This window comes from Copadichromis virginalis, linkage group LG13 (assembly GCF_057382275.1).
Source record: "Copadichromis virginalis isolate Kocher_CV1m ecotype Utaka linkage group LG13, C_Virginalis_male_GT1.1, whole genome shotgun sequence".
Lineage (NCBI taxonomy): Eukaryota > Metazoa > Chordata > Actinopteri > Cichliformes > Cichlidae > Copadichromis > Copadichromis virginalis.
The window spans coordinates 15,547,032-15,564,677 of NC_140630.1; the positions used below are offsets into that span (position 1 = coordinate 15,547,032).

The 17,646-nt window shown below is 39.9% G+C and overlaps 2 protein-coding genes across 3 annotated transcripts in view; both read left to right on the forward strand.

Annotated features, from left to right (window-relative positions):
- Positions 1-5,541, forward strand: part of LOC146695398 (cGMP-dependent protein kinase 1) — a 119,650-nt gene extending 114,109 nt beyond the window's left edge. For both annotated transcript variants that reach the window (XM_085477530.1, XM_085477529.1), the window contains exons 12-18: positions 930-1,019; positions 1,232-1,373; positions 1,836-1,999; positions 2,201-2,323; positions 2,412-2,474; positions 2,559-2,625; positions 2,718-5,541. In XM_085477530.1, the coding sequence (XP_085333656.1) occupies positions 930-1,019; positions 1,232-1,373; positions 1,836-1,999; positions 2,201-2,323; positions 2,412-2,474; positions 2,559-2,625; positions 2,718-2,816 (748 nt within the window). In that variant the 3' untranslated portion in view covers positions 2,817-5,541. The remainder of the gene's footprint in view (positions 1-929; positions 1,020-1,231; positions 1,374-1,835; positions 2,000-2,200; positions 2,324-2,411; positions 2,475-2,558; positions 2,626-2,717) is intronic.
- Positions 5,542-7,290: 1,749 nt separating this feature from the next.
- Positions 7,291-9,271, forward strand: LOC146695403 (dickkopf-related protein 1-like). The gene is made up of 4 exons (XM_085476717.1): positions 7,291-7,697; positions 7,826-7,970; positions 8,153-8,287; positions 8,414-9,271. Exons 1-4 carry the CDS (start codon positions 7,482-7,484, stop codon positions 8,677-8,679), a joined length of 762 nt encoding a protein of 253 aa, XP_085332843.1. The 5' UTR covers positions 7,291-7,481; the 3' UTR covers positions 8,680-9,271.
- Positions 9,272-17,646: the final 8,375 nt, after the last annotated feature.

Consider the following 17,646-nt stretch of genomic DNA (forward strand, 5'->3'; position numbering starts at 1 on the left):
AAACTGAATTTGTCACTGAATCAAACTGATCAAGTTGCCTCTCATTTCCTGTTAAAAAGTGCGGACGTGCACATACACACACTTGAACTAATGTCTCGCTGCAGGCTGCACAGTCTGTGCCTAGTTGAAAAGAAATTAACTGGTCAATAATCAAAAAGAAAGAAAAGAAAAAAAGAAGAAAAAGAGAAAAAAAAGAAAAAGAAAAAAAAAGAAAGAAAAAAAAAAAAAAAGTACTTCTGACTTGGCACAGAGACTATCTGTGGAAGTGTTTCAGAAGTCATTTTTCTGATGATGTGGCACAAGACTGCACAGTTAAAACATGAAAAGGAGCATGACAAACACTGGCAGGGCAATCTTTAGTTGGATGAAATACATTTATTTATGCCAATTTCGGTCCAGCTTCATTGGTGTGCTTGTGGCCAGGAGCACCCTGGTACTGGCTATAAAACATGAAGGTGGGAGAGCGCTGATAAGGCGATACAAACAGTTCAGGAAGGTTTTAATAGAGACGAATGCTAATTTGTGTGCTGGAATACTGAATGACAAGATAACTCACAGGCTTGAGATGCGTGGCCCGGGAGACGTTTAGCAACATGACAATTTAAAAAACACTTTGTTTGGAGAGGTTTGTCCCCTCACTTGAATCCAATTAAACACTGTGGGAGTGTTTTGCTGTACACCGTTTATTGTGGTTTACTAAAATTATTTATGTATATTTTAACAAACGGTTTAAATACTGAATTATATCAAAGGAAATCCCTGGCCAACAACAGACTGCTTTATTTCAGTATTATCATGTGTTCAAAATAGATTATAGGATTTTTGGTTAAGAAGATGAATTCATTGCTTTTTTTTTCTGCCAAATAATAATTGTGTGGTTATGAATTTTACAGCAGTTTGTCATAACAAACACTTCTGTGTGTTTTCAGACTGTACAGAACCTTCAAGGACAGCAAATACCTCTACATGTTGATGGAAGCATGTTTAGGCGGAGAACTGTGGACCATTCTTAGAGATCGGTAAACTCATAAAGGATTAATGTCACACACACACACAATTATATGGCAAAGAAAGGTGTGGCAGTTAAGTTAATTCTGGTAAAATGATATTTGAGTCCCGCTTTGACCAACATATCTAGTGATTTTATAGCTACATTATAGGAAGTGTATCACATTTTACTATTTGATGTAAGTTACAATTTTCATCTTCTTTTGTCCTGCTGTGTTTACAGGGGTTCATTTGAGGACTCGACCACCAGGTTTTACACAGCCTGTGTAGTTGAGGCTTTTGCTTACCTGCATTCCAAAGGCATTATCTACAGAGACCTTAAACCAGAGAACCTTATATTGGACCACAGGGGTTATGCCAAACTGGTAAGAGATCAACATGGAAACACAGAAACCTCTAACTTGGATGTTTGTGTGTTTTTGAGAGATGATGCAAGAAAAGACAAATGCCATCTTTCTCTGATGTATGTGAAATGTCAAAAATCATTTTGAATACTGCCACACAATGGCTTTAAATACAAGAGTAATCACAGTGTGAAGAGAAGTATAACTAAGGCTATGCTAGGTTTTGTTTTTTGAGGTACACCAACATTCCCTTTTCTCATCATGGAGAAACCAGCTTGTCTCTTTTGGCAGAGCAGCCAGCAGCTACTCAGCTCAGCTCCAAACCCACCAATGCCACTATTTCCACCATTTTCATTCCACCATTAGTATGCATAAGAGTGAACATGATCTGATAGGAACCAAAATACCACGAGAAGGATTTTAAGTCAAATTTTTCTTTGCCTGATTATTACAATCTGACAACAAAATCGTTGTTTTCTTTAGGTGGACTTTGGCTTTGCCAAGAAGATTGGGTTTGGGAAGAAAACGTGGACCTTCTGTGGGACACCAGAGTATGTAGCACCAGAGATCATTCTGAACAAGGGCCACGACATCTCAGCTGACTACTGGTCTCTAGGAATCCTTATGTTTGAGCTCTTAACTGGCAGGTACTCACAGGCCCGGGCTTGTCCTTAACAAACTTGTTTATGAAGTTTTTGCGGTAATACGTGCAAAACTTTTTGGAAATGTTGAGTCACCTGGTGAAAATTAAAATGTGTCAGCTCATTGCACAATTTATACAGATTACATAATTGTCCACACTTAAGCACGTTTTACTTCAAAGTAATATGTTGGCCTCTGTTGTGTAGTCCTCCATTCTCTGGCCCTGATCCTATGAAAACCTACAACATCATCTTGAGAGGAATCGACATGATTGAGTTTCCAAAGAAAATTACCAAAAATGCTGCCAACCTAATCAAAAAGCTATGCAGGTAAGTGTTTGTGCCTGTAGACATTTATACATAGTAATTCATTTAAGTGGTCTGCGTGCTGAATCATACATTATTTTTTCTACTTCAGGGATAATCCTTCTGAAAGACTGGGAAACTTGAAAAACGGTGTCAAAGACATCCAAAAGCACAAGTGAGAAAACGCATTACTCAGTCCAGACATTTGTATTAATTTGCTCGCTGCACAATGATGAAGTAATGCTATTTTTTCTTTTAGATGGTTTGAGGGCTTTAACTGGGAAGGTTTGAAGAAGGGGACACTGACACCACCTATTATCCCTAATGTAAGTGCACGCTGTGCCCGTTTTGTTTTGTTTTATAGCCACTCAGTTGTTGCTTATTCTTTATGTGAAAGATTATTTTGTGTTTCTACCAGGTCACATCAGCAGTTGACACAAGTAATTTTGACAGCTTCCCAGAGGACAATGAAGACCCACCTCCTGATGACAACTCCGGCTGGGACGTTGATTTTTGAAGTCCTTCTCTTCTCTTGAAACCAGAAGAAACTCTTCTTTTGTTGGCTTTTAATGGTTTGGAGGTCATTAATGGAGGACATGGCTGTGTTGTAAAAAACAAAACTGCATTAAAAATGAAAGAGAAGATATGGAAAAGAAGATTAATAGTTGGATGGCAAACCCTCTGGGTCACCGATATGCCTTTATTTCACTGTGGCTCTGGATCAAGCATTTATAACGGGACTGCTGTAGCACTTCTCCGGTGTTGTTTTACACTTGGGTCTAAAAGGCAAAGAAAGTGCAGGGATACAAACACACACATACACACACAAATACAACAGAGGCTGATAACGGAGCCAGGTTTTCCCATGTATCATGAAGAGATGCTTAGTGGATGGATGAATGTTTTAAAGTTTGTCGAAGTTTTGCTTCGACGACTAGAAAAAGGAACTATATGTTGACAACCGCTCAAAAGAGGAAGGGGATGGTTATTGGTTTTGCTTTTTTTATAGATTCATTTTTCCGCTATAGTTAGTGAAATATTTGGTGGACTCTGGGAGGGGATATGATGATACTGCAGTTGGTCCCTGGTTATCAACATGCAGCTGCTTTCTGCAATCTGTAATGCTTTGTAGACATCTACACACTACAGATGGCAAGTGCAACTGGTACCAAGTGCTCACGACTAATCTGAATGTCACAGATTTTTCTTCTTATTGAAAAAACACAATATGAATGGTACATAGTATTTGAATTTACGAGATCTATTGTCACACATGAACGTTACCGGGCTGAAATCAAATACTTAGTACAATTTATGTGAGATTAATCTACCTTGAAAAGCACAAACACAGTGCATTCAGTGGAAAGAGATGTGACTCTTAAAGTGCCCTCCTTAAAATTTTAATGAATCACACACCGGCACACGTGAAATGTCAGCTAGTATTTCCATGAAGCAATGTGTCCTTATGCACTTAAGACCATTAACTGAGAAAATCCACAGTTATAGCTCATTTTAAGCTTAAGTCGAGGTCACACTTTTCTGTTCTATAATAGGCTTTAAAAAAAAATCATGCATACGAATGCTTCTCTGCCTACATCCATCTTCAGTTTGTTTTTCAGTCACTTCTTGAATCCACCCAAACCGGATGTCCTCTCCTGTATAGTACTGACATAACTGTGAACATGGTTTTGATGTCTTTGGTGCTGTTGATAAATTATAATAAGCGATGTTGAGATGACAGTACTGGTTCTTTGTTTTTGTATTGTGATTTCTTTTGTGCTTGATTACTTTGTAACGTACTTGACAGCATTCTTTAGAGAAAATTGGAGACTTGTATAAATTTGTGAACTTGATCGATGATTTATCACTTGTGGTATTGTCGAGGTTTTTAAACAGGTTTCACCAGTTTGAGTTCAGCCATGGAAAAAAAAAAATCATCCTTCTGTTTATTTGGAACTCAGATTTACCACATTTGCATTATCATAAGACTATCTTGACTTAACATAATCGTGTGGGAATCTTGACGTGTCTCCTAGAGGCAAAAAGAAGCTAAATAAATAAGGTTATATTTTGTGAAATCTCAACTTTGATCACCATGATCTCTCGCCCAGCTCGTCACCTCTTGCGTCCAAAAATCAGAACATGAAGTCAAAAGGAATGTAAGTGCCTTAAGTCAATGGCATATAAAATTTACATCACAAGACCTTTTCGATGCTGCATGAACACATATACACCTCAAAAACGTATGTGTCCTCTTAGATGGTTGCTTTTCATCCTTTCTTATATCTAATAAATACATTAATCACCACAAAGAATTTCTAGTCATTTGATGGCTGACAAAATATATGAAATAAATTTCCTGCTTACGCCTTTGATTTATGTCACGGGAACATTTAAAATGATTAAAAGCTATCCTACCTGATATAGCTGCAATGACATGCTTTTCTCCACATATCTAATGTGATCCTTTGAAGTCAATCACTACTGGCCTGATACAAAACACCAGTGAGCATTAACCATGGCTCAGAAAGACCATCCATCACTTGTTTCAGTCAGTAAATTTGAGCTTTTAGAGACGGCAAGAATGATTTGCAGTTATGAATATTTTGCCAATACAAATATGGAAATATTTTTATCACTGTTGACAGTCTTTGACAGAATGTCAGCATTAATCATATCTCATCACGATTCAAATTCTCTTTTCACTGTTTGGCTCAAAAGCTCAAGTCACATTTCACCCCACTAGCAGGAGAAGTTTGCCTTTCAAAAGCTTTCTTATCCGTTGTAGTTTACGGTCATTGTTTGCTTGTGTCTAGGCAGCAAATCTATGTGGTAAAGCTAGAAGAAACAGTTAAAATTCATCCTTTTGATGATATTAAACATGTATTGCAAAGCCTTTCTAGGCAGAAAGTTCTGAAGGCAAAATTCTCCTATGTGCATTCACCCCAGGAAGCCAAACATACATATTATATGAATCTATTGATGGAGAACTAAACACAAGAAGAAATCTTAATTCTAAACCATAAGTGTTTTACTGTGTCGGGGGAGGGTGGGGCGGTATGTTTTCACAAAGCCTTATGTATGTCATATCTTACCAAACCACTGGTTTTCAGTTTTTATTGACTGCCTTCTGCAAAGTTACCTGATATTTGCCTTGTGTTGTTATTTTTCTGCTGTAAGTTATTTTGCAGAGTGCCACGTGTACGATTTTTAAAATTATAGAGTAAAAACAATACTTTTGAGTCGTGTGTGCTGTGTTCTTTCAAACTTGTGCTGTGCAGAGTTCGCTGTAGTTGCCACAAGGGGGAGCTAATGGTAAGACTAAAACGTCCCTTCACGCAAGTGCCTCAGCCTCATGTGAACCGCTTAAAGTTCCCAGATATCTAATAATCACTCCAAGAGTTTAATGTCATCCACTTAGTGGTAAGTGCGGATGATTCAGCTTTTCTGGCCTCCGTGTTGTTCGCACAACAAATCTGTTTGGGGCACAGCGAAATGGCTTCAGCCATAACAACAGGGTGACACTTCTGTAAGATCAAAGGGGATCAAAGTGCATCAAAGGAGCTCACCTTACCAGTACTGACATTCAGTAAAGTGGAGATAAAAGCTCTACTTCAAAAGATATGCAGCAATTCAAATGCGCAAAGTGCTAGTGTGTTTGTCAGGTGTCTATGGCGCATCGCTTATTCTACATACGCAGACACATTCTCACACTCAAACTTCGGATAAAGGCTCCGTGACCAGCAGATGACGTCCAAGTGCTAAAATATCTACAAGGAGAAACTTAAGTTCTTGTTTTTTATTACGCACTTCAGCATCTGAAGGGAGCTCTTCTTGCACAGCGAAAACTGACTATTCACACACAGAGTGCAAAAAGTTTTGAAATCAGTGTCACTAAAGGTTTAAGGTGAATAAATAAATCATAAGAGCTCACGTCTCTCAGGAAAGGGACGAGAGATAACAACTTAAGGACAAACACGGAGACGAGTCTACTGCGACGTGGGGTTATCAGCAGATTCACGTGGAAAAACAACATTGAGACTTAATTTGAATATTCTCAAATACATTTCTCCTTCTAGAAGTGGTGGAGCCTAAAGGGTCAAAGAGCAGGGTAGATCAGAGTCCCCTTTAATCTCAAAGTGCCAGTCAACCCTGAAAGGCCTCTCCACGGAAGTCCATTAATTCGGCAAAGTTTTCACACCCCTTAATGGTCTGCATATCCTACACATTGATGTCCGCAACTGGTGTAATCAAGCACACGTTGGGGGATAATTGCCCCCTTTGCAATCAGAGGGATCAAATGAAGTAGTTAATCGACTTAAGTAACTTCAATCGCTGTATTCACACAGCCAAAGGGCAGCCAAAGGATGTCATAGAAACTGGAATAAGCAAACGGCTTCTACAAAGATGCGCAGGTAAGTTGTCAACAGCAAATCAAATGTGCTACACATTTAGAAAAACGTCATTGTTTTTATTTTCTAAAAGTATACCTATAATAGTTTGAAAAATATACTACCCGCCTATTTTGATAACTTCACAGTAATTGCGAAAATTAAAATAAGTGATCAATAAAATGGAGAAAAAAACTCTTCCCGATGTGTGATTTATGTGTTTAAAATATATTTTTTTTATTTTGTCAAATGTTGTTGAGTGATTGTTTAAACAAAGAGTGATGAATTTATGAGTAATATTTTTAAAACACATCGAAAAAATATTAAAGAAAACATTATTTGTCATCTGTATTTTTTATGTTTTTATTTATTTATTTTATACTGACTGGATAGAGTAAGTACTGACTGGTGGTGGTGGGGTTATTTCCCGTGTACGACACTGTGTGATGGGTATTCAGACAGACTTTGCAGGTCATTATCATCACAAACACTGAAACGTTGTCCTGTGCAGGGAGCAGAGATGGCCATTTCCGTACAGTGGGTCTCTGTTTGAAATTCCACCCCTCCGCCTTTGTAGTGCACAGCGAGGGGCGGGAAGACAAACAGGTCCACATGTATAAAGAGAGATCACCCCAGGACTGCGAGTCAGGAGACCTCCAAACATCGTTCCGAAACTCTCTGGAAACTTTAGGATTCTGGATTCAAGGCCGTTTTGGACTTTGTCACTCTTCTTCTCAAAACAAAAGGAACATTCTTATCGTGTGTTTGCCGGAGAATTTAAGAAAGGAATCATGAAGATGCCTTCAGTCCGCGGCTTCTTGGCTGTGTATCTCACGCTGTTTGGATACCTTGGGGACGTTTACGCGGGCACAGTCCTGACGAACTCCAACGCGATCAAAAACCTGCCCGGCGCCCCGATTGTTAAAGATACCGATAGTGTCAGTCCGAGTCCTCGAACATCACCTTCTGGTAGCATGGGACACAAATTACCCGCAGACACCTTGCAGGTAATTAACTCAGCCGTGCGTAAAAGTCAAGTCTGTGCACCACAATAGTGGTTCGCTTGTATACGTTGTCACAGAAATCATAGCAATATACTTCCTGAAATAATATTTTTGTTTTTAATCATATATAGACCTCAAATGTTTGCACGGATGATGAAGAGTGCGGAGGTGAGGAATTCTGCAACGATGCTCGAGGCGTCTGCCTACCCTGCCGTAAGAACCGAAAGCGTTGCGCAAGGGACTCGATGTGCTGTGCAGGAAACCGCTGCAGCAACGGTGAGCTCATTTCAAATCAGTAATGACTTTTGGTTTTCTTTTAGTCATCTTGTATCTGTATTTTTGTTTTTAATTTCACTTTTTACTTATTATTTATATCTTAATTAACTAAGGGCTTTTTTCTGTAGTGTTAATTGCAAACCCTTAATGCAGTTATTTATTTTCCTCTTTTACCTTTTCAGGTGTTTGCCAGGCAAATGACTTAGATGTCGCAGATGTAGCCCTCACAACTGGCTGGCACACACACAACAGTACCATGGAGCATCGAGCCAAGAAGCCTCCCACTGCCCATAGCAACCAGCCTCATGCTGTCAAAGGTAAGTGTGCTGTTAAAAATCACTGGTCTTATCTGTTGGGTTCAAGTAGCAGCAGTAGGAAGTTTTCAGGGAGGTCTGTTCCATGTAACATATTTTCACTTTGTTCTCTCCCCCCCTCATCTTCAGGCCAAGAGGGGGATGCCTGCCTGAGATCTGCAGACTGCTCCGAGGGTCTTTGCTGTGCCAGACACTTCTGGTCTCGCATTTGTAAGCCTGTTCTGACAGAGGGCCAGGTGTGTACGCGCCACCGCAGGAAAGGCAACCATGGCTTGGAGCTGTTCCAGCGTTGTGACTGCGGCGAAGGGCTGGCCTGCCGACCAGAGAAAGGAGAGCGAGATCACACTGTCAGCAGGACTGCAGCCCGGAACCTACACACCTGTCAGAGACGCTGACATGAACGAGTGGACGCACACAGAAAGAGAAACCTGCACATTCACACGCCCAGCAAAACCCACAACTCAGTCACAGACACTGACAAACACTTGCATACACAAGAGATGCTGACACACATGCACACACACATGCACACAGACACCTAAGACTTTCTTTCCTGCCAAAGTTGTTGACAAAAACACATCAGCCGAAAGGGTAGACATGATTCCTGGAAAAGTGATACACCCAGAGGGATACAAGAGTGCAAGATGGACTGAATCAATTCCCTTTCAGCAGATGAGGAGTCGGAAGTTAGGAAGTGACATTTCAGAAGTATTAGGAAGATCAATGCATGTCATTGGTAATGGCAGAGCTGTTTTGTTTCTCTTTTTATGGAACTTCATGCCACGGTTATTGCAGTAAATTACTGTATTGTACATATTTCCCTGGATGTGGCACTTAAATGAGCTATTACATTCTGTCAACACCAGTATTATAAAGACATGGTGCTGCATGCATTGTAAATGTGTTATATATAAAGTTTTATAAGAAATGTTATCTATTGAAAATTTGAATATATTTGTTTTATTAAATGTCACGTGATAATCTTAACGCAGTCTTTATATTCCTCTTTTTTATATTTGAATCTACTGCAGTAAAAAAAAGGGGGGGGGGGGGAGGCTTTATGTAGGATTTGTAGAGGTTTCTTGCAAAAGTTAAAAAATAAATGATTTAGTCTTCATATAGTAGCTGGTACACAGAAAAGTAACAACTGTCCCCTTCTGAAAAGCAAAAGTTGTTTGAAGGATGTCTGCGGTGCTTAACCTGGCCCAGGATCACTAAACACAGTTGTTACAGGAAGAAATACACAGACCCAAAAAGACTTACAACAAACATACAACTGTAATGCTGTGAAAGCAGAGAATGGTCAATCAAGGCTATATCATCAGATGAAGGCAACCCACCATATCAAATGATGCCTACAAAGAGGTAATAACTAAGTATCTGTGTCCTGACGAATGTGTTTGCCACCTACACCTTTGGTGTTGGCTAGTTTCTAATTATGATGCTCCTGCCTTCATGTGCAGCAGAGCAGATAGCTGGCTATCCAAGTTAAAGCCTTTAATTATTTCATCTTACTCAATCTACACAAGGCTTCATGAAATGAGGTGCACCACAGCACTTTTTCTGTGATGCAACAACAACAAAAAAAGTTCTCAGTCTCTCCAATTGCACAGCACACCCCATTTCCTGGCTGTTGCGCAATAGATGTGCTCTAATATGTAGGCTATGAATCCACTCAAATACACCTTGGTACCTGTAATTAGACATGTTTAGATTAGAAGATGGTGAGGAAATTACTATACTTTTTGTTTGATTCTCTTGTCAGATCAAAAGACGCACAAGACACTCTTGATATCTGACCGAGCCAGATAACCTCTTCATCTGTTTACATCCACAGACATTAGCTTGAAGTTTGTCCAAAGAAGACAAGGTGAGGTTTACTCTGGCTGTCATTGAAGATTAGTGGTGGAAAAACAAAACCATGGGCTCAAATCTTGCACTAAGGTATTTGTGTGGCTCGCTCTAGTTATTTACTTTAATTTTAATTTAGATTTACCTCAACCTTTTGGAAAACAGTTTTTTATGTATTTAAAAAAACATCAGAAAACACGAGAAAGCTCTCATTTTGATGGAAATTAATAATAGTAAGATAGTATAACAGAGCCAGAAGCCACTTTCCCAGCATAACGAGAACAGTGTTTATAATCCTACCTACTAACTACACTACTCACATTTTCTATGATTAGGGTATAGTAACTTTGTGGTGCTGCCATTTTTGCTGAAGTAAAGGATCTGGGTATTTGTTCCACCACTGCTGAGGATAGGCACATTGACCAAGAGGCAGCCAGACTTTCAGAGAGACACACTCCATTTAAATAATTTAGCGTCCATTCTTGAGAGTAATTAAGAATAATGGTAGCATTGTCAGCAGCACAATATACCATGCAGGCTCAGCCAAGTCATGTTTGTGGGGGTCCTGGAATCTGTGAGTATGTGTGTGAGCCTGTCATCATTACACCAACCACAGACTTACACAGGCCACAGGCATGTGCCCTAACTCAAGGAAGGCCAGGTTGTGTGTGTTTGTTTGTGTGTGTGTTCACTTTACACAGGCAGCTAAGGAACATTTAGTGGAGTCCGGAGAAACAAACTCAACGTCAGCAGCGCTGAGACACTGTCACACACAAACACACACGCACACACAGTCATGTCCCCACATGCAGCTGAACAGTTTGTACACATTTACAGCAGCGCACATGTACACACAGACTCGCAAAACCTTGTAGGGGTGAAATTTCCGGTGTGAGACGTTTGGCGTAGCAGCACACTCGCCCACGCCGCGGCATCCTAACCAACAACATTTGCTGTTGTCATACCACAAGAATGAATCAGCACGTCCACTGGCATGCGTTTTCATGCTACTGTATGCTTCCAAAAACTGGAAACAAGTAACTACAGTAAACATTTATCTTAACAGAACAAATCCAGGCTGCAATTCATGAAAATACTGATTAACACTTTTCATTTCTGTTTACGCGTTCCTGTGTGTTTGCACAACCCAAACATAAAGCGAACTCGAGCATGATCTAGGCAGATAGACATTCTTCAAGTCTTTTAATAAAACTTCATGGGCAATAAAAACAGAAATGATTTGCTTATCTACCGTCACAATCTAAAAAGTATGAAAAGCTTTTATCTGCCTGAGTATTTGGTATATCAACCATTGTTATTCTAGCTCTGCTGCCAAACACCATCGACAGACATCCCCGAGTTAACAAACTCATGAGTGAACCGTCAAGAGATGAAAGGGTAAAGAAATGAAGCAGAGTACACAGACGGAATGCATGTTATTTTGTCAGATGAAAGAGATGGCATACTTCTGGAATGAGCATTCGGATCAAACCCAAGCTCTTATGTAAACAACATTTCACAGGGAGGTGTCAAACTTCTGGGTGCTGGCACTGATCACTTCATAGGAGAGAAGCACAATGCTCACTATTCATCTTTGTGGGATGACAATCAGCCGAGTTGAGCAATAAGTGGAAATCTCCCTGTCCTTGGGAAATAATAATTAAACAAAAGACAACTCATTCAGCACAATGTGGTGAGTGTGTGAATGCAGGTGGAGAGCAGGTTTGTTCCACTTATTTAACTCCTAGTTGATGTCAACACAGCAGGGGAAACAAGGGTTTTCACAGAGTGAGTTGATGACATGCTGTTCTTTGATTGGGTTTCATGTTACGTTCCAGGTAATTTACCGGAGACAATTGTTCTCGCTCACTTATTTATATATTGCGTTTCACCTCTCTTAGCCGATCTTCCCCGTGGCATGGATTTGAACCTAATTTAAAAGCATAAGCATTGTTTCAGAGAGTGAGATGAAAAGGTCACCATTACTCACGTTGCTATGTTAATGTTCAGTGAGGATCTGATTTGCTCAGTCTGTATAATGGCTCAGTCCAGCTGGAGTAAAAGTAAGACACTGACTATCTTACGACTAGGAAAAATTGGTGGTTGCTGTACTTTTTGTTTTTCCATTGAAGACCAAATGCAGATTCCCAGGATGTTGCAGTCAATCCTAATCTTAATCCATGAGCCTCTCTTTGCAGCAGGAGACAACAACTCAACTGGGTTCCTAATTAGTTATATTACTATATAAAAGCAAGGTTGCAGTGTGCCTATGTCTTTTTAGGTTAAATTCACGTCCTGCAGCTTGCATGTCCCTATTTTTCAATTCAATTCAGTATTACTTGAACTGAAGTTTTCTGTGTATGGAGTTGTGATTTGCAATTTTTTGCAGATTTATTACAAATATTAACATTATTACACAAGCAGATTTACTTTTCTTTGTTATTTTAATTCAGTTCAATTCCCCATTCAATTGCAAACTCAAAGCAGATCCATCACAAACTTAGTCCATCTTATTCCCATTTTATTGGTGTTTTGATCCACTAAAATTGTTGTGAAGGCTGACTGTACTGCAGACCTTATCCATGTCTTCAAAGCAAACCTTTTGAAGACACCAAGATCATACGTTCTTTGCACATGGTCACAAGACTTTTGGTCGTGCTGCCGTTTCCAACTACTCTTTTCCCTAGAGTCACTGTAGCATGCGTGGATGCAAGGGAACCAGTTAGCCTGTGTCTGTCTACAGAGCAGAAAGCTTTTCTCTTTTTTTTTAATACATATATATAAATGTAGGAACAGTTATGTGTTCATCCAAATTTTAATTGCTTATTCATTCAGTTATTCTTGGCAGTGTTAAAGACTATAGTGTAATTTTCCAGATAGAACACAGATTTTTTTTCTGGTCTTTGAACAAGCACTGTGGGCCTAAATTTGGTATTGTGGTGACTTCATAAAGTTCTGCACAGTTGGCATATAACAGTGAGAAAAACAAAGCAGAACACAGGATTTCAAACGGCTGTTTTGTTAAATATAAAAAGTTAAATACTCAAATATCAAGGTTTTTGAGCCATTTTAAAACTCACCCTAGCCTCTCAGGCCTTCAGTCTTTATGCTAAGCTAGGCTAAATCCTAGCTCTACACCAAAAGTCATAATTTCACATTTTTTGAAGTAGGTTCATTAGCTATCTTCCGATGATGCAGATGAGAAGATCAACTTCACTGCCATGATGTAGCCTACTTTTAGATACCTGCCTACTATGCTTCCCCATGCTGGTCTTACATAAGCTAACCAGATAGTTGCAGCCTTTCAGAAAGAAACATTGGTTTGAAACAAGGTTCTCTTAGGGTAGGGACATATTTTTAGCTGAATTATTCATTTGTAATATCTTTGTTATGCTTATTTTTACTTTATTCAGAGATCTGCGTAGGCAAGTGTATGTGGTGACACCAAGGCGCCTGTTTCTTACTGCTGTGAGAGACAGTGTACTCACCAGGGAGGCTAATGGATGACTAGTTTGATCCATCTTGGTGTTCCTTCCATCTGCTACTGCTGCTGTGGTCTCAGGTCCTTCTGTGATGAAGTCATACTACTTTTGAGTCCGTCATTTACCACATGAAGGTAACCTCTCTCCTTTGACTTCAGCTATAAAGGCCTAAAATCTGTAAGTGTGTTGGGCTGAACCAGAAACAAGTGGCTGTGTTACATTGCTGTCTGTAACTGTAACACTACATGAAAGAATCAAAGCAAGAAGAGACATACCTGACCACAATACCCAGTGTTTTTGCTTGGCTCTACTGCCTTCTGGACCTACGCACATGTTTATTTTCCCCTTGCTACTGGCTGTTTAATAAAGAACAGTGGTTCCTCGACCACCTGTCTCTTTCAGATGTATTCTCTCACTCTCCATTCTCCCCATGCGCAGCATATCCACAGCTTGCGCAGCTGTGACCACTTCAGTGTAAACAAATAATCTGCCCATTGTTTTTACAAATTATATCCCAATATGTAATATCTACCCACTTTGCCAGACAAGCAGGCGGTGAACAGATGCACCAGGAGGGGGGTAGAATTGCAGCTGGGGATAAAAATGCCTACTCTTCATTATGGTTGGTCCAGAGGCTTGCTGCTGGCGGCCTGGGGCTGGGACTAGGACAAGGGCCAGGGCCAGAGCTGGCTCAGCTCCTGGCTGCTGTGTACAGTCTGCCTCAGTCACAACCACACTGTGCAAAGCTGCTTCACACATATAATTTACTCATTATTTACAAAGTTTTTAAAGAATTCAGAAAAAAAAGTATTGCAGTTGAGTGAGCTGGTGGAAAATTAATGCAGACTGAGTTGCCATTCAGTGAAGAATAAAATTATATCTAGTTATATAACGCTGAAATATGGCAGGCTTATGGAGTCACAGTCAATTAGCACAGCTGATTGAATGAAGGTAACCACAGAAACCCCATACTTTGAAAAATGAATTACAGTACTGAGGAGAGACAGTTTAACCAGTGACTGGCATAACGAAGTACTAGGGTAACTGTAGGTACTGCTGGTGACCGTGTCTAATCCAGTATGCGCACAGCAGACAGACATTTATGAGGGGCAGGAAATAGATGTCTCTCATCCCTCAGTTCATTCCATAAAGAATCTTCAAGTAGGGAACAGTATGTCTTTATGAGTCCTGAAAAAATATCTCTGTACCCAAGCAGGAGCATCAAAAGCCTCGGTTGTTTTGTAATGGCATGCTTTTGCTCAACGGGGAAGCATCTTATCAGACAAAGGCACAATAATGACCCCAGTGGTTCAACCATTGTCCCTTTAACAGTCGCCAGGCCTTACTCAGAGCTTTTTGCCACTCGCCACCTCCTTTCATACCACCCTGGCTCCCCCAGTCAATCTCATTTGCTTCAACACCCAAAGTCTTTAACGTCCCTGCTTGTTCTCCATCCTTTCAAAAAACTCTGCCTTCAACCCCACCAAAGACAAAGGCCGATGCACAATTTAATTTGTGTAGAGACTTCTCAAAGGTGGAGTCCCTGGTAATAGATAAAGATGTGGAGGAGGTACAGACTTTGATCTCTCTAGGGGGCAAATGGATTGGATTGTCTTGCCTCTCTGTTGGTGGGGCTAAGCTGGTGAGAGAGTGAATGGCAGGGGGCCATATCAAAGGTAGTTATCTTCAGACACTCTTCTCAGCAGCACATTAGTACGCTATCTAAATGTTGATTTGTTTACACCAACATCTAAGGACACCTAAATGGTCTAACAAAAGGAAACACCAAACAAATGTAAATGAGCAAACTAGTTAAGTACACTTTACTCTGTAGATGTGACAACTCTTCCCTTCCACATTGCAAGGTTTTACTATTAAAACTGTCCAGAGTGGAGAAGTTAAAAAGACCCAGTGTTAATTTGAAACATTAAAATTTCCATAATTTACACCCTGCCTCAAATATGCTTTATTTTGTTATTTACTGCCTGGTTCCTCCATTCATAGAACCAAATCTTAAGAGTACAGCATGCTCATTGTCTATGTTGTGGGCAAGGAAATGATTGGGAACACCCTATAGATATAGCAAACAACCATGTTGAGGTTGCTGACTGTGTGTGTTCCTCCGTTGTGGGTGGGAAACATCATATTACTGTCACTCTCACAGCTGACTTTAAGAGAAAGGTATAAATCATAGACATACAAACACCCTAGCGCCCACTCCCAGCCGCAGCTAAAGACGAAGAGTTAAATTTAGCATGTGTGACATCTTTTTCCCTAATTTGATGAACAGGGAATATTTAAGAGAAAATACAGATCAAACAACCTGGTATTTTACTCACCGTATAACACAGAAAACATAAAATGCTTAAACTGAGAAAATGCACCATTTAAGAAATAAATGGAGCTGGAAATGTAAGTGGTACTAAAAAGAAATAGCTGGAGGAACATTTAGTAACTAATTAGGTTAATTGGTAACAGGTCAGTAACATGATTGGGTATAAAAAGATAATTTTGGAAAGGCAGAGAAGTAAAGGTTACTATTCAGCAAAAAAACAAAACAACAACAACAACAAACACCAGTTCTACAAATTGTGAATAAATTCAGAATAATGTATCTTAATATAAAATGTGAATATCTCATAATGTCATTGTAAGATGTGCACAAAGGACAAGACCTGGCTCTCTGATAGTATGAGGATGTATTAGTGCTTATGCAAATGGGAGCTTGCACATCAGAGTACAGGAGTCTGGGTGTTGAGCTGACCCGCCTGCAGTCCAGACCGTTCAACATTTGGCACATCATGAAGCAAAAATACAACAAAGAAGACCCGGTACGTCTGAGCAGCTAGAATCAAGAACAAGGGAGGTTACACAGGGGTAAACATGCTTGTGTCTTGACTTTTCTGAGACGTGTTGCTGCCATCAACTCAAAATGTTAGTTAAAAATTAGTTTAAACATATGTTTTCTGTGGGCTACTGTGAATAAAATATGGGTTTATGAGATTTACATTGCATTCTGTTTTTATATGTTTAAAAAAAACAACTGTGGCAAACTGTGCTTGGTGTCACAGTTTGCCACTCTCTGTGCACATGGCCCACGTGCGGTATTGCAAATAAGCATCTCTATTTTTAGGGACTTTAAAAGCAGTGGCACCCTTTTGGGTCATTCCATATCCTTAGAAAGAGCTCCAGAGATTAACAAATTCTCCTGGCACTCAGATGTGATCCCATTTCTCAAGTCTGTAGTACTGTGAAACCAAAACCAAGCGTAAAACCTCCCTCTATCCTTTGTGTTATTTTTGAAACTCTGCTAAAATTCGGGTTGACATGTTGATTGAAAATGCACAATATTTTGGTTATCTTGCGCATCAAAGGTCCAACTCAGCACATTCCCAAGGGGCTTGAATTGTGCTCAGAAGCCTCAGTCTAGCCTCCTGTTTCTGAAATGTACATTTCAGCCCTTCTCTATGCACATTTCCCATTCTAGCTGTCTCTTTGGCTTGTTTTTCCGCTTGTCATTGGGTGTTGGTAAATATTTGGTGGACAGATATTGCATTCTGAATTGGTACCCCTTTGCATAATAGTTGTTGTGAAGGCATCTCATTGTGTCTCATTTAAGCTGACCACAGTGTATTTTGGTGACGTCGGCAAGGGTTGGTTCTCCACCACTCTAATTAGCATTCCTTCCAGATTAAACAATGATCACTTGACTACGAGTAAGCTAAGGTTGCAGGAAGTGATTTAAAGAGCTGATAGGAACCCATGATTACAAAGCCAATCCTCCATGCATAATGTTTTAATTCAGCATAAACCCCATCACCCCATTTTGTCCCATCACTAATCTTGTCTTAGGTTATCTTCAAACTACCACTTTGCCCTGCAGCTACAGACCTTATCAATTATTGATTATGTCTCTTAGATTAAAGGACCTGCTTTCATTTCCACAAGAATGTGCCCCGCTCTTTGTGTCCACATGGAAGCATTTGCTGGACAGATGGGGTATTTTTCCCCTCTAGACAAGGTCCCACT

Excerpts from the sequence above, each read along its gene's own strand:
- LOC146695403 (XM_085476717.1), top strand. The coding sequence starts at position 7,482 with ATGAAGATGCCTTCAGTCCGCGGCTTCTTGGCTGTGTATCTCACGCTG. Across the intron at positions 7,698-7,825 it reads TACCCGCAGACACCTTGCAG|ACCTCAAATGTTTGCACGGA; the intron begins GTAATTAACTCA and ends AATCATATATAG. Across the intron at positions 8,288-8,413 it reads CCAGCCTCATGCTGTCAAAG|GCCAAGAGGGGGATGCCTGC; the intron begins GTAAGTGTGCTG and ends CCTCATCTTCAG.